At 43.3% G+C, this 23677-nt stretch overlaps 2 protein-coding genes across 28 annotated transcripts in view; both read left to right on the top strand.

Moving 5' to 3' along the window:
- PCNT (pericentrin) overlaps positions 1 to 5287 on the top strand; it is a 243875-nt gene extending 238588 nt beyond the window's left edge. For all 20 annotated transcript variants that reach the window (XM_065562243.1, XM_065562244.1, XM_065562253.1 and 17 more), the window contains 3 exons: positions 1447 to 1600; positions 3099 to 3226; positions 4861 to 5287. In XM_065562243.1, coding sequence (XP_065418315.1) covers positions 1447 to 1600; positions 3099 to 3226; positions 4861 to 4901 — 323 coding nt within the window. In that variant the 3' untranslated portion in view covers positions 4902 to 5287. The remainder of the gene's footprint in view (positions 1 to 1446; positions 1601 to 3098; positions 3227 to 4860) is intronic.
- Positions 5288 to 8054: 2767 nt separating this feature from the next.
- Positions 8055 to 23677, top strand: part of DIP2A (disco interacting protein 2 homolog A) — a 200231-nt gene continuing 184608 nt past the window's right edge. For 2 of the 8 annotated variants that reach the window (XR_010591670.1, XM_065562263.1), the window contains exon 1: positions 8055 to 8267. Coding sequence is in view for 4 of the 8 variants with exons in the window: in XM_065562263.1 (XP_065418335.1) it covers positions 8171 to 8267 (97 nt within the window). In the remaining 4 variants the exon portion in view is untranslated. Of the gene's footprint in view, positions 8268 to 13452; positions 13522 to 23677 lie in introns of those variants that run through there. The other 6 variants (XM_065562261.1, XM_065562260.1, XM_065562262.1 and 3 more) reach the window with 5 other exon arrangements.

Consider the following 23677-nt stretch of genomic DNA (forward strand, 5'->3'; position numbering starts at 1 on the left):
GAACAAAGGAAATTATTTTTCATACTGTGCACAGTCACCCTGTGGGTGGGACTCATTGCCACAAGATATCAGTAATGCAGAGACTGGACATTTACACTGATAACAATATCCAGGGTTGTTACCGTAAATATTAAAAATAAACGAAAGTTTTTGAATGACATGAGCTAGTTAATAGAGGTTGGGAAAGGACTTTCCCTGTTGGTAAGTTATTCCATAACTGCTTTCTGTGGGATTTCTTGCACCTTCCTCTAAAACAGCTGTCACTGACCACTATTAGAGATCAGACCATTGGTCTGATCCAGGGGTCGGCAACCTATGGCACGTGAGCTGATTTTCAGTGGCACTCACACTGCCCGGGTCCTGGCCACCGGTCTGGGGGGCTCTGCATTGTAATTTAATTTTAAATGAAGCTTCTTAAACATTTTAAAAACCTTATTTACTTTACATACAACAATAGTTTAGTTATATATTAAAGACTTCTAGAAAGAGACCTTCTAAAAATGTTTAAATGTATTACTTGCACGCGAAACCTTAAATTAGAGTGAAAAAATGAAGATGTGTTATGAGAACCACAGATTTTAATAAATGGACTTGTGTATATAATATCTCAGATGTAATTTTTCATTAATTCGTTGTTTTTAACAAAAAACTAGTTTGCATATTGAACTAAATACAGATTTAACCCATAAAATAGTCCATTTTCCAGTCCCCGATGTCCATAGGACATTACCTTTCATTCTTTATATTATTTTTAACTTACTTGTATCACTTTTATACCTTAGCAAATATATTTCAAGCTTTGTATTTCTCATTAAGGCCTAGGTACCTCCCAAATCTGAATCTTAAACATATTACTGGTTTTGTTACCTCAGTGCAAAACAACATCTCGGCAGTTTCCTCAAAAGCCAATTTTTGTGATCTGTTTTTCATGGTCAAATGGATCCAAATGACTGAATGGAATTTCTTGGACTCCTGTCTCTTCTCCCTCATAAAAGAAAAAGTGTGGATATATGTATTGCTCCATATCTATAGCCTTATAACCATATTGTAGATATGGATGAGAACAAGCATGAGATGTTAGAATTGATTGAGAAAAATATTTGGAATTAAAGGCTTTAAAATAGGAACAGGGAATGAAGGTGCCTCTGGTGTTATATTAAAGTACAATAATGAAAAATGACTGTAGAAGGGAGACACAAGGTAGCTTTCAACATCATTCATGTGCATGATTTGTCAGAGAGATGTATGTGTGAAGTGGTTATATTACTACAAACATTAAAATGTTGGCCTTTTCTAATACTGTCAAAAACAGTTGTTCAAAACAGGGACTCAGTCTTTGACTTAAAAACCAAAACAAAATGTATTTTGCTATCATTTACTAGTTTTGTTACATATTGTGGCTCTCTGTGCATAATTTCATTGTTGACTATTACTTGTTCAATACAGTTTCTGGGGTCAGAACAGAAGTTTTAAGACAACAGCAGCTCCCAAGTGTTAATGTAAACTCCCCCCCTACCCGAGATATTGGATCGTGCCACAGAACCAGTTCTGCTAGATTTGTGAGCCACTCACCAAAATCCTCTTACTGGTTACATAACAGGTACTAGTGTATAACATAATGTATTGTATTTGTTCTGCCAGATAGTCTTTCATAATAATATAACCTATTGTTGGGAGATTATGTGAACAAGAATGGAAATTTATTAAATGTAGTACATTTGTCTCATGATGCTCAACATAGTTGTATTTCCAATTTGTTTTGAATGGTTTTAAACACAGTATGTTCTTGATTTCTTAGTATGAGATATCTTGCTTAGTGAAATCTAATGACATTATTTTGACAAAATGAAGAACTTCTAACGTTTGTGGTCATGATCCCTCCCTACAGAGGCAATTTTTGATTATTTGTGTCTCACAAATTGAAGTTTATTACCATGTCTTCACAGAAGCATGTTCAATAATCTTGTGTGAAAGCCATGTTAGTTGAGATGGCTATGCCACAATGTTATGATGCTTCATTAGTAATAAACATCTGCAGGCTTTGGGTGTGTGTATCTGGGCAAGGGGGGTCGAGGGCGCGCTCACCTCCAGTTTTGTTCAATGTTGGGGAGCTGTGGCCAAATCCCAGTGTCCCAAAGGGGGTCTTAGATACCAAGGGTGAGATTCTGCACTGTACCCCTAAGAGGTGCAGCACAGAACTTGCAGAACTCCAACTCTGCTCTCCCCACCACTTCTCAGAGCAAAAGATTTAGCACCTGGGCCGCCTTCTACAGCTGTTTCCTGCCAACTGCTTCCACTAGGTGGCTACCTCTTGGGGCTTTTTACTACCAGGGAGATCCATGCTGCTGCAATCGATGCAGCGGGTGTCAATTTAGTGAATTCTGCCGTCAATTTAGTGAAGACCTGCTAAATTGACAGCAGAGCGCTCTCCAGTTGACTCTGATACTCCAGTTCCCCGAGAAGAGTAAGGTAAGTCAACGGGAGAGCATCTCCCGTTGACACAGTGCAGTGAAGACACCGCAGTAAGTCGATCTAAGTTACTCACGTAGTTGGAGTAGCTTAACTTAGGTCATCTTACCCCGGTAGTGTAGATAAGGCCTTAGATATCAGCAGGGCTGAGACTCAGGTTTCCAGCCCTTAACAAGAATATTACTTTCTTTCACACTCCATCCCAAATATTACACCACTCATCCTCATTCATCACTTTTTTTACACAAAATGGGATTGAGAGGTACAGAAACACTTTTTGAAATTCCAGTTTCCCTTACATTGAATTATTAACTACATGAGGACATTTAGGCTGGCCTTAGCTGTGTGTATATTGCAGTGTGGTGTAGCCATGTTGGTCCCAGGCTATTAGAGACAAAAGGTGGGTGAGGTAATATGTTATTGGATCAACTTCTGTTGATGAAACCGACAAGCTTTCAAGCTACACAAAATTCTTTAGGACCTGAAGAAGAGCTCTGTGTAGTTCGAAAACATGTCACTTTCTCCAAGAGAAGTTGATCAGTAAAAGATAATGACTCACTCACCTTCTCTGTGTGTATATTGTGAGCTTTACAAAGGAAGAAGATTAATTTTTTCTTTTTCTTTTTAAGATTACATCCATCCACAAGTTCAGCTTCGGAGAAGTCACTGGTGTCTACTCAAGACCCCGAACGGTCATTAAGTGAATACATCCATCGCTTAGAGGTTATCCAGCAGAGATTAGGAGGTGCACAAACAGGTAAAATGAACCTCATCACCCCTCAGACTTTTCTAAAGTCTCATCTTCTTTTTTCAAAACCCGGCTACATATTATCCTTAATAGTCACAAAATGTGAAGAACATTTTAAAAAGAAACAACTTTGCATTTGTCATGGTGGGAGGGGAGATTAAAATGTACATCTTTTGAAGTGAAGCTTTACTGCTTTCACGGATTGTATCTTAAAAGATTCAAAGCATGACACTTCGACAAATGATTTCTTAACTGGAGCTGTTCAAAGATAAAAAGTTCTTCTTTTCTGTGTTCTTATACTGTCAGACATTAAGCATGTAAGAGGAGGGTTTAAATTGAAGTTGCTTCATTCCCACCAGATCTCTAAACAGCTTTACAGATAGTTGGGGAGGGAATGGAATATTCGAATATGCTTAAGAATTCTAATTTTTTTCCGTCTAGATTCAGGACAAAAAGTCAATCTTGAAAATATTCATGAACTGAAACTTTTTTTTTGTTCAGTTTTCTATTTCAACCATTTTTCTTTTTAACCTCAGTCTTAATAGCTTAAATTTCAAAACAAAAAAGTTATTTTGACTAGGAAAACCCAGTGCAGGCTCGCTATCCTGTAATTTACCAGTTATTAGAAACTAAACAATGTCACTCTGTGTTTGCTATTAATGGCTCCTACCTTTAGTGACATGGTTATTTTAATACCAGCTTCTAATTCCCAGTTTTGCAAAGCACTTTCATGAGGCCAATTAAGATGAAAAAATTGATTATACTTGAAGGTGATGTACACCTCTACCCCGATATAACGCTGTCCTCGGGAGCCAAAAAATCTTACCGCGTTATAGGTGAAACCGCGTTATATCGAACTTGCTTTGATCCACCAGAGTACGCAGCCCCGCCCCCCTGGAGCACGGCTTTACCGCATTATATCCGAATTCGTGTTATATCGGGTCGCATTATATCGGGGTAGAGGTGTATTTTATATATTGAGGGTGAAAACCTGGCCTCATTGAAGTCAATGGGAGTTTGACATTGACTTCAGTTGGGCCAGGATTTCAACCAGAGCTTGTTGCCATGAATTTGAAAAACAGTGGTTTTCATAATTATTGAAGCTCCTTGTAGCAGAATAGGTAACCCAGATATGTTGTGATAGAAACTTGATAGCACCTCACAGAATCAAATATTTTGTTTAACAGTTTACTACCTAACCTTGGCATAATCAGTGACACTTTTCTGAAAAGTGGCTATCATTGGAAGAAGGCTCAGAAATGCTGCTTTAATTATTAATCATACTTTTAGTTTATGTGGGAGATAGTTTGAAAAGATCACAGCAAAATCTCTCAATGTTGTGAATAAAATGGTTTCTAGTTTCCAGTAAACTTTAACATGTCCACTTCAGCCTGAAATAAACTGTGAGATCACACTTTGTTGCTGGTAAAAGGTATCAGATTAGGACCAGACAGTCAAGCTCATTGCTGCTTGTGAAAGGAACCTAGTCTTGAATCCAGGTCTCCCGGTTAGTAGGCCATTTAGTCCCTTGTATGTATTGTTCCTAAGTGGATTGTGGAAGAGATTAGCTCTTTACTGTAACAGTTGGTAATGTAAATACTAGTAAGTTGCCAGTATTCATTGGTTGTTTTATTTAAATTTAGGAAACACTTCAGGACCACCTCACCAGAGAAACATAAAGTAATCAGAGCGCTTCTCAGATCTGGGACCGAACCCCCCAGGTTGCTACTTCCTTCTGAAGTGGATGTTTTTGTATTCTCGTGTTTCCAAGCACTAGGAAATCCAACACTTATGTGCAGTTGAATAAAGGGGTTTTAGTGTCTATGCAATGTTTTTTGCATCAGATTTTTATGTAATCGGTTTATTAAATTTTAGTACATTTACACTTTTAGAGGAAGTCACTATTCACTCACAACAATGTTTTACATGTGGAATAACTGTTAACCATAACTTAAGTGTGCCTGCAGGATTGTATTGAAAGCCACAAAGTGTCTTTTTTATGTTTATTTTTCTAAAGTGTATAGCTGGATTCCTTGTAAAAAGTTATTAAAATGACATTTTATTAGCAAATTCTTATTCTGTATTGGTTTTGGTTCCTACGCTGTGTGTATCTAATTGCTGCTCTTACCATAAAGCTGCTCAAGATTTTCATCTGCAAGTAAGGTTATTGATATCAACTAAACAGTTACATGTGCATCAGTAAGACACACTCGTGTATAAATCTTCTGATTATATTCTGATAGTTTTGGATTGACATGTTGGGTTTTCAAACACTGAAAGTAACTGCTGTCCTGATCCTCTCACCGAGCACCACCACTGTGTGAAGCCATCATCCTTTGAGTTCCACGTGGAATTGAGATTTGCTGTTTAGGTGAGTTAGATTAGAAGCTTCTTTCCTGGCCATCTTTGCTGTGGGAAAGGATGGAGATATGATACCAAATCATGCCAAACCAGGTTGATATTCCCTCCTTTGGCAGGGTAACTGGTTGGTGGATAGGGGGAATGCGGTGGACATAATATACCTGGACTTTAGCAAGGCTTTTGAGACAGCCTTACATGACATTCTGATAATTAAACTGGAGAAATGCAGGCTTGCTGGAACTACCAGTAAGTGGATACATAACTGGTTAAACAACTGCAAACAATGAGTATTAATGGAATGTCAGATTGGAGGGAGGTCTCAAGTGGGGTTCCACAGGGATCTGTTCTGGGTCTGGTGTTTAACATCTTTATTAATGTTATATAGAGAGCGTACTGATGAAATTTGCAGATGAGACAAAGCTGAGGGAGGGAGAAGGTTTGCAAACCCTTTGGAGCGTAGAGCTAAGAATCAGAGGGATCTTGATAAATTGGAGAAGTGGGCTGTAGATGATAAAATGAAATTCAACAGAAAACGTAAGGTGCTACACCTAAGGAAGAAAAGCCAAATGCACAAATATGGAATGGGGGATAACTAGCTTGGTAGCAGCACTGCTGAGAAGGATCTGGGAGTTGTCAGCAATGCCATTGCAAAAAAAAGCAAATGCAATTTTAGGTTGCATGCTATGCCTCTGTTAATGCAAGTCACAGGAGGTGATAGTAACCCCTCTACTCGGTGGTGGTTAGGCTTCCACTGGAGAACTGTTTCCAATTTTGGTCACCAATGCATAGGAAGGATGTAGAGAAACTGGAAAGGATCCAGAGGAAAGCAACAAAGGAATGGAATGCAAGCCATATGAGCAAAGGCTGAAGGAACTAGGTATGTGTTTAGTTTGGAAAAGAGGAGATGGGGGGGAAAGGGGGGACATGATAGCCATCTTCAAATACTTGAAAGGCTGCCATAAAGAAGATAGAGAAAAGTTCTCATGCCACAGAGGGCAGGACAAGAGGCAGTGGGTTCAGATTAAGCAAAACAGATTTAGATTAAATTTCAGGAAAAACTGAACAGTGGGACAATGGAACATATTGCTTAGGGAGGTTGTGGAAGCCTCTACACTGGAGGTTTTCAAAAGGAGGCTGGATTGCCATCTGTCTTGGAAGATTTAGACCACTGGTTCTCAACCTTTTCAGACTACTGTACCCCTTTCAGGAGTCCGATTTGACCTACATACCCCCAAGTTTCACCTCACTTACAAACTACTTACAAAATCAGACATAAAAATACAAAAGTGTCACAGCACACTATTACTGAAAAACTGCTTACTGTCATTTTACCATATAATTATAATATAAATATTGTACGTGCAGTTCAGTGTATAGGATATAGAGCAGTATAAACAAGTCATTATATGAAATTTGAATTTGTATTGACTTTGCTAGTGCTTTTGATGTAGCCTGTTGTAAAATAGGCACATAGCTAGCTGAGTTGATATACCTCCTGAAGGCTATACGTACCCCTGCCTGAGAACCGCTGGTTTAGACACAACACATCCTGCATCTTGGCAGGGGGTTAGACTAGCTGACCCTTATGGTCCCGTCTAACCCTATGATTTAGGATAGAGCCACCATGTCAGGCACCAATAGTAGATCACAACCTCTTATAGCCAGGCAGCACCCTCTTGTAGTAGGAGCTGTGCATGGTTTAAAACAGCGTGAGAGGCCGCTCTCCCCAGCAGCAATGGCTGCAGCAGCTGGCAGTGGGGGTGATGCTGTAGGTGATGACAAGAGAGCAAGTGTGAAGAATCAGGACCGAGGTGAGGGGTGGGGGAATAGATGTCTCACACAAAGCCCCAAGGTTTCAGAGGCCAGGGAATGTCCCTTGGACAGCTGGGCCCCCAGGCACTGAACGCAGCGCCCTGCTCCTGTCTACCTGCGCCGGAGGAGCCCGTCGGGCCGGGCCGGCCCGAGCTCTTGCAGCAGGCGTGCGCGGCACCCGAGGCGGGGGGATGCTCCGCGCGGGGCCGGGGGAAGCAGGGGCTGGGGCCGCCTCAGCCTGGATGGGCGCCGCGAGCACAGCACCGGGCCCGGCTGTCCGCTTCCCCGGCCCGCAGCCCTCCAGCCGGGGGAGGCCCCGCCCCCGGTTCCGACCCGCCCCTTCGGCCAGGAAGGACGCGCCCGGGGGCGGGGCCTACCCCCACCTCAGCCAGTCACGGGGGCGGGGCTCGCTGCGGTTCAACCGCTTCCGGCCCCGCTCTGGGAGACTACACTTCCCGGCATCCTCTCTGTTCCCTGCCGCCGGTGCAGCCGCGGTCCCGGCGCGGGGCAGACTGGGAGTTGTAGTCCCCACCGAGCCTCGTCGCCGCTCTCCCTGCAAGCCCAGCCCCACCCCTCCAGGATCACTTTCCCGGGCCCCGCCCCTTTCCTTCTCGGAGCCCCGCCCCCGGCTCGAGGCCCCTCCCCCTGCGCAGTGCACGCGTCCGTGGCTGCGGCAGCGGCCGCGCGGTGCGGGGAGGGGAGTGGCCGGCGCTGCGCCTGTCTGGGCCGGGGGCTCCCCTGAGGAGGCGGCGGGCGGGCGGGGTCTCGCGCCAGCCGGACATGGCCGCGGAGCGCGGGGGCTGCTCGCTGGAGGCGCTGCCGCTGCCGCCCGAGGTGCGCGAGAGCCTGGCCGAGCTGGAGCTGGAGCTGTCGGAAGGTGCGAGTCGGACGCGGGGGGACGGGGAGGGCGAGCCCCGCACCTGAGCGGCGCTGCGGCCCGGCCGGGGCGGGGCGGGGTCCTGGGCTGCCCGCACGCTGGGCCGGGGGGAGGTGAGAGGGCGGCGGGACCCCCGGGTCTGCCCCCGTGTCCCGCCCGCAGCGCCGCCGCCGCTTTGGGGCTGGCTCGGGTCCGCCCCGCGCCCGGGCCGCTAACGCCCCGCTGCCCTTGGGAGGCTCCGAGTGCCGGGCTGGCCGCGCCCGCCCAGCGGCGTGAGAGCCTCGGGAGCCCCCGTCGCGGCGTGTCCCGGGAGCGCCGGGCGGGGAGAGCGCCGCGGGCATGCCGTGGTGCTCGGGGCCGAGCCAGCCTGAAAGTGCGGGTCAGACCTGGTGTGCCCTCCCCCCAGTGTAGACACACGCCGAAGAGATGAGCCGGGTTACTTTTCTCCCCGGTTTGGGATGATTGCTGCCCTATACGAGCTTTTGCATTGTGTAGCGAAGTGCCCCGGAGCCGGGCACTATGTTAATTCCTCGTGTAAGTCCCGTATGGATGGGAAGTGTGGTATGTCCGCGGTACTAAGAAGCGTTGGTTAGTCACAGACATTTTATACTATCATTTTATATTCAATTATTTTGGCTTTAAACAGAAAAGTGACTCTCCATAAGTTCTAGATGGCCTGACATTAGTTAGCTACACTCAGCAACACAGTGCAATAAGGAAGTCACATTCCAGCCAATGAGCATAGCGCCAAAAGTAAAGCCCCCATACCCTTGTACCTCTCCAGAAGCCCTCTCAGATGGTGTTAATATTTATTTCTGTAGTAGTTTCTTTGCTAGAATACTGTCTGGGATACTGGAAAGTGGGAAGGTGCTGGGATTCTGCTCAGGGGCTCCTTCTTCTGCACCAACCTTTGGCTAATAGGTGTCTACTAGATTTGACCTGCTTCTCCCACTCAACTCCTGGTGCTGGAAGAGGGAAAGACTCTTTTCTCTCTCCCACTGTACCGGAGAGCCTCCAGGGAGGTAGTAATGTCTGCCATGCTATTCCAATCAAAGCTGCTTGCTGTAAAATGTTCCACCTCCTGACTGCTGTGAAATGTGTGTGTGGTGGTGGTGGTCTCCTAGTTGCCTGGCAGTTATGAGGGGATGTGGGGATAAGGGTTCTGCCCTACCCTCACTCTTGGGTCCTTCACCATGAATTGCTTCAGGTGCTGCCTCAGGTTCTAGTCATAGTTTTCCAGAACAGTACCAGCACCTGTGAGTTGCACAGCTGTGTGTAGGTTTCTGAGCAGCATCAGTTGAATTGATCATTTTCATTCTGGTAAGCCTTGATGTAGTTATGAGCAGCAGCAGAGACTCTGGAGTGATCTGCTTGCTGGAGACTTCAGAAGAAAACATGGCATCAGTTCATTTTTGGAAGTTTTTTTTAATAACTATGGTAAGTTGGAAGACTGAGTAGAAGTAGGGATCCTGGTGTCTTGGGCCAGGAAGGCTTTCCAGTTTTTCTGGAGCGTTTATAGCTTAAAAAAATGTATTGTTGTCTAAACACCTGTTCAGCTAAAAAGTGTTATGTATGTGAAGCTGAGAGCAGTGCTGTTTTTAAAAGAGGATGTAGTATAACCTGTCAACTTGAACTGAATGCATTGTGCATTCTTTTAAATTGCCATTACCACGTTCGGTAAAATTGTAATTCTTAATGCGATGGATGTGCGCTCTTCCCAGCCGCGGTAGCCCGCGAGCTGGGGCTGGGAAGGAGGGCTCTCTCCCTGGCAGCCGCAGCCCTGGAGCTGGGGAAAGTCGCCTCTTTCTCTGTCCGCCGCAGCCCTGCACGTCCCAAATTCCCCCCACCCCCGTTCTCACCCCACTTTCCCCTCCCACCTACCCCGTGCCCCAAGGCCATTACCTCACCTTACATGTGCATCTTCTCCAGGGTCCAGGCACCTAATTAGTGAAGCCACACCTGCGCGGCTCCACTAATTAGATGAGTGGCCCTTCATTCTCTCATGTGCGGCCGCCCTGGCGCACACTTTAGAGGGAACTATCCGCAGACCACCTGAATGGAGCTTGCGGATCACAGTTTGAGAACCTCTGTGCTTCTGTAATACAAATAATTAATATCATCCATCTCTTAGTTGAGTTGGAAGGAGAAATAAGTTATGGCAAGACATTAATTTTAATTTGTCTAAAATTGATACAATTTTCGTGTTTTACACCTCTGTAGTTGTGAAGACTTTGTGATTGGTATTTGTGGGAAATGTTATCTGCCCTTGCTCTTTTACCGAGTGTAGATGTCACAGTCACAGTCATGTTGAATGTTGATGATTTGGAGATCTGTTGTATGCTGTGGGGCAATATGACAGCAGTACAGTCATAAAGATTACATGTTGTGTAAGTACATTTAACTGAGAATTGTCAGTTGGCCATAATTTTTTATACAACATATTCCAGTAGAACAGGTACAGTAGAACCTCAGAGTTACAGAGACCTCGGGAATGGAGGTTGTCCATAACTCTGGAATGTTCGTAACTCTGAACAGAGCACAGTTCAGGTTCCAGATCCAGCGACACTCCAGGCCTGGATTCAGCAGCCGCTGGCCTCCCTACTCAGCCCCGGTTTGTCCCTCTGCTGGCAGGTGTGTGTGTGTGTGAGTCCCCCGTGTGCGGGGAGGGGGACTGAGGGGTGAAAGCTGCGCAGACCCCAGCACTATTCCTGTTCTGCAGGCTCCAGCTGCAGGCTCCAGCTGCCTTGCTGTAAGTGGTTGCCCTGGGGGTGGGGTGTGGACAGGCCGCCCAGATGTACCTACCTTTAAGATGCAAGACAGGCAAATTACAGTACTCGCTTTTTTTTAATCTCTGCTGCTGCCTGGTTGGTTACTTCCAGTTCCCCCTGGTGTCCGGTTGATTGGTCAGTCCGTAACTCTGGTGTTTGTATCTTTGAGGTTCTACTGTATTAAATATGTTCTGAAAATACTTTTATTCTTTTTTAGTACTATAGTCATTGGAAAGATGCTGAACCTAAACAACAGTTTAATGTAACACTTCCCTAAGTTAACACCCGCTTTTCATTTATTAAGAATAGTTAGGCTTGGAAAATTAAATTTTTATTTTATTTCGATGGACAATATGATGTTTACTTCTAAGCATTTTAAAACCTTTATTGATTTTAAATATTAAGTTGCCCAAAATTATGGGTTTTAAGCATTTTTATTTTTATCTATTTAAATTTTCACAATTGTGGGAAATTAGAGGGGGCGTCAGACCATAATTTAATGACTAGACAGTGAGATTCAAAAAGTTAAAGCTCCATAACGGTTAAACCACAAATTGTCAGCGTCACATGTCAAAATATACAAAGTATCCTTAAATCAAACTCATAAGTTCTCAAGCAGCATTTTTCTCTCTTTCCCTCTCTGTACATTTCGATTATCCCCAATGGAACAGTTTCTTCGTCTGTGCGCGTTTATGGTGAAATCAACATTTTCTGATTAAAAACTGAATCCTTCAAACCTTAATAATAGTTGCCAGTAGTTTCTTGAATGCATATGCAGTTAACTCCTACGGTCTAGTCTGGTTTACGTACATCATAATTGACACCTGTAAAAATTAATTCTAGAATTGATTTAATAAGAAAGACACTCCATGGTTGGTTCAATATGGAATATTTGGGTTATTTTTTAAAATAGAAAAGACTGCACTTTGTAGATGTTACAATATTATTTGAATTGCGACCATTGTACTGACAGCATGAGAACAGTGATTAGAGATGGAAGTACAAGGCACGGTTATATAGAATGAGGTAACACATTTGTAATCAAATGTTTTAATTTTGCTTACATAACCTACTAAGCTGGTATGCTTGATTTTGTAGCTGCACTTACTAAATTAGTATTACAAAATGGAGCTGTGTTGGATTCTGTTCTGAAATACCTAACAAAAATAGGACAGTGACCGTTAAAATTGAGTCCTCTTATATTATGCACCACTTAACATTTAAAAAGTCACAAATAGGAATTATACGTAACTGTTTTTCACTAATTTATGGTGGTTTGACATTACAATTAATTTCTTCCAAGAATATGTTCATATATTTATGTATTTCGTCTTGATTGCATATAACATTTATTTAATCAATTTCACATGAAGATGGCTCAACAAATCAGATTTTCTCCTGTTTTTCAACAAGACATTACTACAGTGGGTCCTGTGGAAATGCTGATAACTTTTACGGTGTGAGGAGAAATGAAAGGAGAAATGAAAAGAGGTTTTTAAGGTCAGGCTCGACAAAACCCTGGCTGGGATGATTTAGTTGAGAATTGGTCCTGCTTTGAGCAGGGGGTTGGACTAGATGACCTCCTGAGGTCCCTTCCAACCCTGATATTCTATTCTATATTCTATTCTATGAGACTAATAACATCACTATTAAATGTTTGTCCATTAAAAGGCCACTCTAAATAGGGAAATTATATTTTATATACAAAAGTTAAATAAAATTGTAGATGTTAGGAACAAGATTTATTATAGAAATCTGAAGTTGTAAAAAGTGAGAACCCACTTTTCAATTTTTTCAGTGCTTATAAGTAAGGCCCTACTGATTTCACAGCCATGAAAAACACGTCACTGACCATGAAATAAGGCCTTCCCCATGAAATCCGATCTCCCCTTGTTCCTAGGAGTGCCCTAGCAGGGCTGGGGAGGGACAGGACTTGTTCATCCCCTGCACAGCTGCTCTGGAGGTTGGGGGGGTGGCAGGGAGAGTTCAGACCCACCTCCAGGAACCTTCTGCAGCTGCCTCCTTCAGAGTCCAGCTCTGAAGGCAGCACAGAAGTAAGGGTGGCAAACCCGTGACCCCCCTACAACAGGTTTGCAATACCCCCCCCCCACCCCACGTTTTGGGTCGGGACCCCCACATTTACAGCACCCTGGCATTTCAGATTTAAACATCTGAAAATGTGAAATTTACCAATTTTCAAATCCTGTGTCTGTGAAATTGACTATAGTGGACTGTGAATTTGGTAGGGTCATACTTATAAGGCTTGAATAACACTTTAAGACTGACAATAACTTCTCCTTTCTGTGGAAAAATGGGGTAGGTGAACTGCAAAGCAAAAATTTCACTACATTGCTTCTTTGTGATGTGTCAAGATTTTGTATTTAAACCCTTTTCTCCACTTGTGTTACAAATATCAGGATTACCAGATCCACATTTCCTCTCTATTCTGGAGAACCTTGTCAAGCCATTCTGAGGACAGGAATAGTGTAAGTTGATCTGCAGTTCCCTTTTTCACCAACTGAGGGGAGGGGGAGTGTGGATTTTAGACTGTAAAACTGGACATCTTTCAGCCTCAGTTATGGCAAGGGAGAAGAAGATGCAGCTAGGGTTTGGGCCTTGGATATCATTATTCATGTTCTCCAAATATTTTGTCAGGGTTATTCAGCAAAAAGGGGGAAAGGAGGCCCTGATAGTCTTGACAGTTAAATTTTTTTAAAGTTCAAGGCTATTTTTATATACTGTAAAACAGCACTAAAGATTACAAAACAATTTTTTGTTTTTGCTCCAAAATTCACTTTTAAAGCCCTCTGCTGGAGGTGCTGAATCTGTTGGGATTATGTAGAACGTTTAAAAAATATTATTTTAAAAAACTAGTGGAAGTTGATGACCTTTTGTTTCTTGTTGGGTTTTTAATACAAACAGTGGTTTTATGACCAAGCATACCAATATGCTAACACGGTGTACTGCTCTGGAAGTCTGTGCACACACTAAAGGAATAGTACATTATATATCTGATACGTATTTAATGAATTTTTATTTAATTACTGCTACTGTATATTTAAAAGCGCATCCGAAGAAGTGGGCTGTAGTCCACGAAAGCTTATGCTCTAATAAATTTGTTAGTCTCTAAGGTGCCACAAGTACTCCTGTTCTTCTTTCTGCCTCTATATAGTAATCTCTTATCTTCTTTCACGCTTACAAAAAACAAAAACAAACAAAAACGACTAGAGGAATCTGATTTCCACCCTTCCCAGAGCCTTTTGTATTTCCCTGGTTTCCCTCGAATCATCTTCTGCTATCACTTTTCATGACAGATACTTCCCCATAGAAACTCTCTGCCCACACTGATAATTGTCTTCCAGCAACAACCTTGCTACTTGGATGGGAAAGAAAAGTTTTGAGGCTCTCAAAACCTTACTCTAGAAGAAGCAGTGTTGGAATTCCCAGACCATCAGCTAGAGATGTCTTTTGGGAAGTGTCAGGCAGCCCCTTTCCACTACTTGCAGCAGCTTCACTCCTTCCTGGATACAAGAGATCTGGAAGTGGGTTATTTTTTGCTGATCTCAGGCATTGCCTACACTGGAGAAATACATGGAGATAAACATTGTTTCCTCAATCAAAAAAATTAATCTTCCTTCACAGCCAGGTGTTTCAGTTGATTGTTGGGGTGACAACATTCAGTGGCAGAGGCAAACACCTATAGTTTATACATGGGTGCACCCTGTTGGAATAATTTGTGGGTTGTTGTCTTTGACAGCTGTTAGAGCTGACAAACTTCCTATAGTCATTGTGTGTGATTTCAGGTGAGTTCAATTTCTCTTTCTAAAAATCTGTGGTCATTTGAATTTTTATTTTTTCTGTGATGTGTTACATGAGGGTACTGTAGTTTGTTTCTAGTAGATGTAAGTTCCTTGGGAGACCACTGTGTGTGTGTGGCGGGGGGGGATATGGCCATGTTATCAGCATGCAAGTAAGAGTTATCTCTGTATTTTGCAGAGAAAGGTGTGGGTTTTGGGGACTTCTCTAGCACAATTATGGCATCCCTGATGTAGATGTTGAAAAGGGTAGACAGATTATTTATTCTGTTCTTTCTGACATGCATGACTCAATGCATATTAATATGTTTTCAAGTAATGTTTATTTCTGGAATGTAGCAATTATTTCTGAAGTCTGCATATTCATTCTTTGTTTATAATTGGCATTTGATGTATTGAAACCAGTATACATTTATAAATATAGACAAAAAAACAAGTGAATAAACTTCTACTGTAACAAGGGTTCACCGTGAAATTTAGCTCTTGAATGCATAATTCAACTTGGTTTGTATTTTATTGGCAATCTAGTAAGAATTTATTGTAATGAGACTACTAGCAAAGCAGTAGTATCTCTCGTGAACTGTTGCCTTGTGTATATTAGTCTGCTTTAAAATACAAAACCCTCACTACAGAACTTTTTGTGCTGTAAGAGGTTCCTCTTGCAAGATATAACATTAATTTAATAATTCTCCAAGATGCTCTTGGTTATGAAGTTTACTTGTGGTTTTTTTCACTAGATTATACTGGCTGTGACTTTGCCTAAATCATGTAAATGAAGTTGCTATTGCTTACCATTTCCTCATCAGTATAGTTTTAAAACACATTTACTAATAAATGTAATACTAGTGAATGTGAGAGACTATTCAAACTTGAGAGGCAAGTGTGTTGTGCAAGTTGCCAAAGAGCCTGAAACTTGAACTGCCGCATCCCTGTTGTTCAAGTCCTGGGCGCCTCAAACAGAAACTGCCATTTGTGCGGTGGTGATTGCGGGGTTGCCAAATGCCCACTGGGACTGGATGAGACTGTTAAACGTGTCTCTACATGTTATACCTCATTCAGCTTTCCACCGATGACTGGCTGGGGCACTTCACCATGTAGTCCCCTCAACTCCTGTTAGTAGTTAAAATACAATGCACCCACATGGTTTGAGCATTGGCCTGCTAAACCCAGGGTTGTGAGTTCAATCCTTGAGGTGGCCATTTACAGATCTGGGGCAAAATCAGTACTTGGTCCTGCTAGTGAAGGCAGGGGGCTGGACTCAATGATCTTTCAAGGTCCCTTCCAGTTCTAGGAGATATCTCCATTTAAAAAAAAAAAAAAAAAAATGTGGGTCAATGAGAGAGACACAGAAACATGGCTTTTCTGAAAGAGTAAAAATTGGCAACAAAATATTGAAATCAGGAGTGCGCAGTAAGGACAGAATAAGGGGAAATCCTAATACTGTCAGACACAGACAAGCTTTACAGTAAGTATTTTCAAGATTGCGCTAGTTTATCATGTTTCGCTTTCTGTCTTATGAAGATATGTGCTTCTGTTGGAGCGGAATTAATGCAGTAGTTTTTTAATTTAACATTTCCAGAAATTAAGCAAAATTACACCACTTTTTAAAATGCAAATAAGACAGTCGTTAAATATTGTCCCCTCCAGCCCTATCAATTCAAGTTTCTCCCTTTGTGGTTAGGTTTCTGTTTTGTGTTTGCCTGACAGCAGCCTTTTGGGTCAGATCTTCTGGGAGAGGACACCTCTGTACAAAACCTTTTTGATTGAAACCTTTGAGTAGGTGTAAGGCTTCAGACACCCTTTCACCGTTGCTTACCTCTCCATAGTGGTTATGGTTGCTTATTGAGGAAAAGGAAAACTTCAACCTCTGAAGTGTGCTGCTAACCCTTTACCATTTTCCAGAATTTCAGAGTCCACCATTTTTGACTGACTCTGACAGCACCACCAGTCGTAACTCTGAACAAAATCCAGGGAGTAATGAGAAGTTCAAAACTCCCCTCAGAAGCTATAGAAATTATATCTTGGGTAGAGAAGAAAGACGCCTTCTAAAGGTAATTCAAAGTAAAGGGTGCACTCAAGAAGAGGAAGAGTGAGCCATGGTTCTTCTGAGTGATCGTCCGCACAGATTCCCGTCTTGGTGCATGGCTAGCCAAAAAAGAACAGAGTCTCGAGTGCATGGGACGCATGTTTGCCAAGAGGGGAATACGTGTGGACAATCACCCGAAGAGCCTTGGCTCGCTGTCTTTTGTTGAGGCCATGTTTATGCACTAGGTACCCTGGTTCTCACCCCCCAGGGCACAAAGGTAGAGAGGGCCCAAGCACTACTCAGTTCCTTTTTACCACTCATGACTGCAAGGCTGGACCCCTGACAGTGTCTGCTGCTCTTGTGCAGTGTGCGGTTTAATTTATTAGATTTATTAGATTGGTATAGTAGTGTGTAGTTTTAATTTTCCTTTTGCCGGTTGACATCTAAATAAAATAACTATGAAACACATTTTAACTTCTGCCATGATTCTAATACTCCCTGTATGGGTGTGGGTGTGTATGTATGTCTCTAGGCTAATTGAAAATTAAACTAAGTCACCATGTGACTCTGCTGTGCCAATCAACAATGGACACTTTAGGTGCCTCATATGTCTTGGAGGGATGCATTCTGGAATGTAGTTCCATGTGCTATTCTTTCTCTAAGTCAGTGGTCCCCAACCTCTTTCGTATGGCGGGCACCAGACAACGAGCCATGGAGGACCGTGGCAGCGGACGAGCATCCGCCGAAATGCCGCCAACAAGCAGCAACATCAATAGGCGTCGCCGCCGACAAGCAGCGTTATCCAGAGGTGTCGCCACCGAAAATCTGTGGCATTTTGGCGGCAACACCTCTGGATGACTCTGCTTGTCGACTGCATTTTGGCAGATGCTCATCCACCAGCCAGTACGTGGGCGCCCTTAGACGCCCCGGTGGGCGCCATGGCACCCACGGGCACCACGTTGGGGACCCCTGCTCTAAGTGCACCCAGAGAGCAAGGGAGGTGAGGCTGAAAGTTTTCCTGCCAGAGAAGTTGAGGCAAGTCTCCTCAGACTCTGGCAGATCTTTGGCAAAGCTTCAATCTGTGGGTCAGTCCATCTCCGTCAGTGCCCCAGCGAGCCACAACTCCCCTCTGAGCTCTTGAGCTACTTCCTCTGAGGCCCCATTCATCTGCCACTGGGTCAGCATTGGTGTGTCTCGGGCAGGAAGGCAAGCTGCTCCAGAGATCCCCATTCCAAGTACCTTCCCTGGCATGGGGCACAAGTCACTATAACACTTGGGCTTGGTCAGTGAAGGATAATAAGATGAGAGGACTCATTCCAGTATCTCTGTACTGATGTTTGAGGCAGCTCAAGTTGCACTGTCTTAAGCCTAGGAACCGCTGTACTGACCGTGACACAGAGTACCTTGGTGCCCAGCACTTCTGCGCTGATTACTTCCGTCACCATGGTACTGACTGTGTCCTTGATATCTGAGTCGTCAGTGCTGACCTACTTGCCTCGCCAGAGGAGTGTCCTGCATACAAACCTCCCCAGTTCACAGGCATAGTACGCCTGATAGGACTGCCCCTCTCTTAGAGGAGCTATGTTTCTTTCTTTTCCTTCTCCCTAAACACAGCAGGGAATAATCTCCTACTTGTCCTCCATCTCTCCCCTGGTAGGTATGTCATTGGCAGTCAGGGAGAGACTTCAGAGAAGAATTGGTTAGGGATGTGAGGAAGAGGCAAAGACCTTCATAGAGATCACTCCACCTGGTATCCCTCCATGTGTCCTTTGCTGCAGTATCCATATCCGCCCTGGCCATGCTAGACCCCCTGCACTGTTCAGCTGTTCCCTCCTCCAGGAAGCCAGTCTGCTGCGCTGTGTCTGGGCACAGGAGAGATTCACCCTCCCAGACAGCTCAGCTCCATCCACAGCTGCTGCAGAGGCAAGAGAAGGAGACTGGAGAGGAGCAGTATTCTCCAAAGCAGGAACATCTGGCTGTAGTATCCTCTGCAGATGAAATCAAGGTTTTCCAAGACTTAATAAAAATGCATAGCAGAAACCGTGTATATTCCCCTTGAATACAAGAGAAACAGGTAGTTTGGGGCATACTTCCTTCTGCAACTCCAGGGAGATTAGCCATGCTGCTCAGGGACAGTCTGCTGGACCTTCCAAATCCACCTGCTCCTGTCTCTGCCACCTCCAAGAGAATGGACAGAAGCCAGCAAGTCCCTGCAAAGGGGGTTGAATATTTTTATTGACATCCTGCACCTGCCTCTCCAGTTGTGCAAGCAGTGCAGCAGAGGACAAAGCAGCCAGGTTCCCTGAAATCACAAACAGGGAAAAGCATCCCAGAAAATTGCATCTTTTGGGCTGAAAGATCTATTCATGCATGAGTCTGCAAATGAGGGTAGCAAAGTATCAACTGCCGTTCTTTACATTTGATTTCTTGAACTGGTACAAACTGTCTAATCTTGTGGGTTAGCTGCTCAGGGAGCGCCAAGAACAGAACTCTTTCATGGCTGAGGGCCAACTGACAGCCTAGAACATCTCTGCAGGCTGTTCTGGAAGTGTCTGACTCGGTGCAACAAAGTGGCCATTGCAATAGCAATGCGGAGGTCATCATGGCTCCAGTCCTCAGCTTTCCCTAAGGAGGTCCAGACAGGTAACAATTGAAGACCTCCTTTTGAGGGCAGTGACCTCTTTAGCTGTACAGTGGCGCTGTCGAGGCATTCTGTGCCCTAAAAGATTCAAGGGCAACTTTGTTCCAACTCCAGAAAGAAAAGCAGTCAAGACAACAGGCATATCTCAGGCCCCTTGACTCACTTATGTTCGGTGATTGAAGGAGAAGGAAAGATTCACTGGAGGTAATGCACTGCAATATCCTTGGCTGCACCCACAATCTGTGGCTTGGAGTAGACAGCAGTTCCTTGAGATTGTAAGTAAGGGGGTATCCCATCCAGTCCCTTCCAATCCCCTCCCTGGTCCATTCTCCTGAGAGACGGTGAAAGCAGGAGGTTGACTTCCTTTTGCAACTGGGGAACAAGGTGCCCTTGAACTTCAGGGGCAGGGGCTTTTTATTCCCACTGCTTCTTCCCAAAGAAGAAAGGTGGTTGAGACCCATCCTCTGTCTTCATCATCTCAACACCTTCATCCACTATTTCAAATTCGGAATGGTGACCCTAGCTTCTGTAAACCCTTAATTAGATCCTATGAACTGGTTTGTAGCTCTCTGCAAGATGCCTATTTTCACATCTACATACATCTAGCTCACAGAAAATACCTGAGAATTCTGGTAGGAATATCATGCTGCCAGTACAGAGTCCTCCCCTTTGGCCTCTCCACAGCTCCAGGGATTTTCACTGAATGTCCAGTAGTAGTGGCAGTTCTTCTGAGGAGACAAGGAATCCAAGTACATCACTGTCTAGACTGGCTAATTGGAGGGGGATCACCATGATAGATGACCAACTCAGTACAAACAATCCTAAAACTTTTCACCTCATGAGGTCTTTAAGTCAGTACAGAGAAATCCACATCAACTTTTGCTCAGCAGGAGTGGAATCTGTATGGGAAACACCCCTCAAACCATAATTACTCTGTGGTAAGTACTACAACCAAGTGCCCTATAAAGAGAGGTACTAACTCTAGTGGCATTCTACATGGAGGCACATGGGGCTCTGGGACTGAGTATCTTCAGGTGTCAATTATCAGAATGTTTAATAGCCAAGTCTGTTGTGTAACTCGGACTCACAAGAGATCTCTCGTCTAGTTTCTGTGACCTCGAGGCAGCATGCAGCTAATCCCTGATATCTACCTCTCCATTTCTATTTGTCCCTCAAGGCCTGTTTTTCTACTAGACACTACCTCTGGAAAAATAGGTCTTGGAATTAGTACCTCTTTCTATACAAGGACTATCACTACACTTGATACGAGGGCAAGATTGCCCTTAGAACTCCAGAAATCTTTCTGCTCACAGTAAACTCATCTTTTCAGGCTTCTCAGGAGAGAGGTCTATCATTTTGCCAAGATTCTGAGCATCTTTTGCAAAGATTGTGGCAAACTGAACTTCTGCAGAGAGAGAACAAATACTTCATGCATGTGTAATGTATGCACACCGATTGTACCTTGTTCTATCCAAAATGCTAGGGCTTTACGGGCTTCAAAGCTTTTGTAGCTGTGATGTTAAAATCCTATATTGCCTGGCATACTAGGCTTCTGAGAAACCATTCCATGAAGGAACTGAGGTGTCCTCCATAAGGTGTATCATGGCAGAAAGTGTCTTGGCCTCATTGGAGAAAATTTGAAGAACAACATTGTGATGCCAATATGCATTTATCAAACTCTGCAAAGTAGGTTTCTATGCCTCTGCAGAGGCATCTTTTGTAGGAAAGTGCTATTTGGTCTTGTCTACACTTTAAGGGTTTTGCTGGTATAGTTAAATTAGTGTATGTGTAGCTATATTGATATAACAGTGCTCACACTGGTATAGAGTAGTGGTTTGCAACCAGGGTACCCGTGATGGGCAGCCTGAGGCCTTCTAGGAGGTACATCAGTGGTGGGCAACCTGCAGTGAATCGCAGCCACTGGGAACTGCGGGCAGCTGTGCCTACGGACGATCAATGTAAACAAACTGTCTCGTGGCCCACCAGCGGATTACCCTGATGGGCCGCAGGTTGTCCACCACTGGGGTACATAAACTCATCTAGATGTTTGCCTAGTTTTACAACAAGCTACATAAAAAGCACTAGTGAAGTCAGTACAAACTCAGATTTCGTACAGACAATGACTTGTTTATACAGCTCTATATACTATATGCTGAAATGTAAGTACAATATTTTTATTCCAATCCGTTAATTTTATTATGGTAAAAATGAGAAAGGAAGCTATTTTTCAGTAATAGTGTGCTGTGACACTTTTGTGTTTTTGTTTGATTCTGTAAGGAAGTAGTTTTTAAGTGAGATGTAACTTGGGGGTACGCAAGACAAATCAGACTCCTGAAAGGGGTTGTAACATGATGCTCCATATACTTTATAGAAATATGCTTAAAATATGAATGTGGCATAACTAAGATGTTTTATGCAAGATGGGCCTTGTAATATATCATTGGAAAGGTTATGATTTGCTGAATATAATTATCCTATTTGTATGCATGTATCATTTATTTATCTGAAGTTAGAAATATGGACTGTGTAACAATTTCAACTCTGTGTATACTTGGGAAATGCCCACCAGACAGTAGGCCATTAGGCTGAATGAGCCGTTAGAAAGAATAAGAAGACTTGGAAGATACTAATCGCTCTCCTTCCTGAGAAGCTTCCTGGGTTGCTACTTTGACATTACAAGGTTAGGTGCTGGAAACACCTATGGAACAAGAACAAAGGGAAAGGGGGAGGAGTACTGATTTGAACCCAGGCTGAAAAGGGTTCTGGTCTGTCACTAAGATACCTGAAGATTTAAGCTGCAACCGGGGGTAGCTAATCTTCAAGAATTTCTGCAGCTTGCCCAAAAACAACATTTAGGGTGAGAAATTACTACTTGTAACCAGTTTCTTTAAGATCTTTAAGCTTAGTATGCGTGTTTTGTTTTTCCAAGGAAATGAAAAATCATCATAAAGAAACAAAAAAGAGTACAAACCTATTTTTTAAACTGTTTATAGGTCAGTTTTTAACCAAGTGTTATCTGGAAATTGTTGAGACTCAGTAAACATGGAATTCAACCCAGTCTTAAGTCATTTTTCAGAGTACAACTCGACTTTATGGTTGAGAGGTGAGCTGATGTTCAGCTAATTGTTTTGAAATGGGACAAAATTCCAGTACTGATGTGGTCAGGGACAAATTTAAAGGCTAAATATGAATCAAATTAACTAACAATGTAGGACTTCCCACCTAGTTGTGTAGTTCCTGGATGGTTGGTGGAAATTAAAGATCCTTTCTTGAGCACAGACCCTGGAACTGCTGAAAAGTTTGATCCTTTCATCACTTTCATCACTGTGGCAGGTTGGATCTATCCTCTGAAACGGATCTTTCTGCTGGTTCATTTTTTCTTGCAGATTTAGCCTTCAGAAATGATAGCTAAGTATTTTTCTGTTCGTGGTAAGGGAATTAAGTGCATTCCTGACATCCCTCCCCCCACCCCCCCCACCCTTTTTTTTTAAAAGCAGAAGTAGGTGATAACCTGGTAATTTAAACATATACTGGGAGGGGAAGATCCATGAGTAAGCTAAGCCCTACCTGTTCCCTTGTGATTCTAGTTTAGTCATTAATGTGGAAGTTAAAGCACCATATCAAGTGATTGACTAAAGCCCTGTTGGAGCACAGCAAAAACTGGCTCTGGTATAATGGAAGACAGCTTCAGCCAATAGATATAAGTAAACTTATTGGTACCTGAAGACACCAATTTATAGTTAACTTCAGTAGCTTTTAAATTGCCAGCAAAATATTTGAGGGCCAAGTACTTATAAGCTTGCACATATGCTTGGTTACACAATTAGGCAGTTTGTTATATTCCATAACTCTCACAATGTAGGAAGGCCAATCACTTAATAGATGCCTTTGCATCTTTCTTGATGCTTTTACAGAATTGTGGTAAATGTTTGAGGGTTGTATCCATTTCATCAAAGGTTTCTAATGATGAAATATTTTAATGCTGGGATTTGGGGTATTGCTGAGACTAAAGTTTTATTGTATCTGCAGGGACTATTGCACAAATTGAGGAACATTATTATGAGACGTAAATGTGGATATGGCACATTCCTGTGTGACAGGTTGATTATATTAGAATACACTGAGCTCCTAAACATGACTTGAAAATTTACCAGAAATCT

This window comes from Chrysemys picta, chromosome 11 (genome assembly GCF_011386835.1).
Source record: "Chrysemys picta bellii isolate R12L10 chromosome 11, ASM1138683v2, whole genome shotgun sequence".
NCBI classification, from domain to species: Eukaryota; Metazoa; Chordata; order Testudines; family Emydidae; genus Chrysemys; species Chrysemys picta.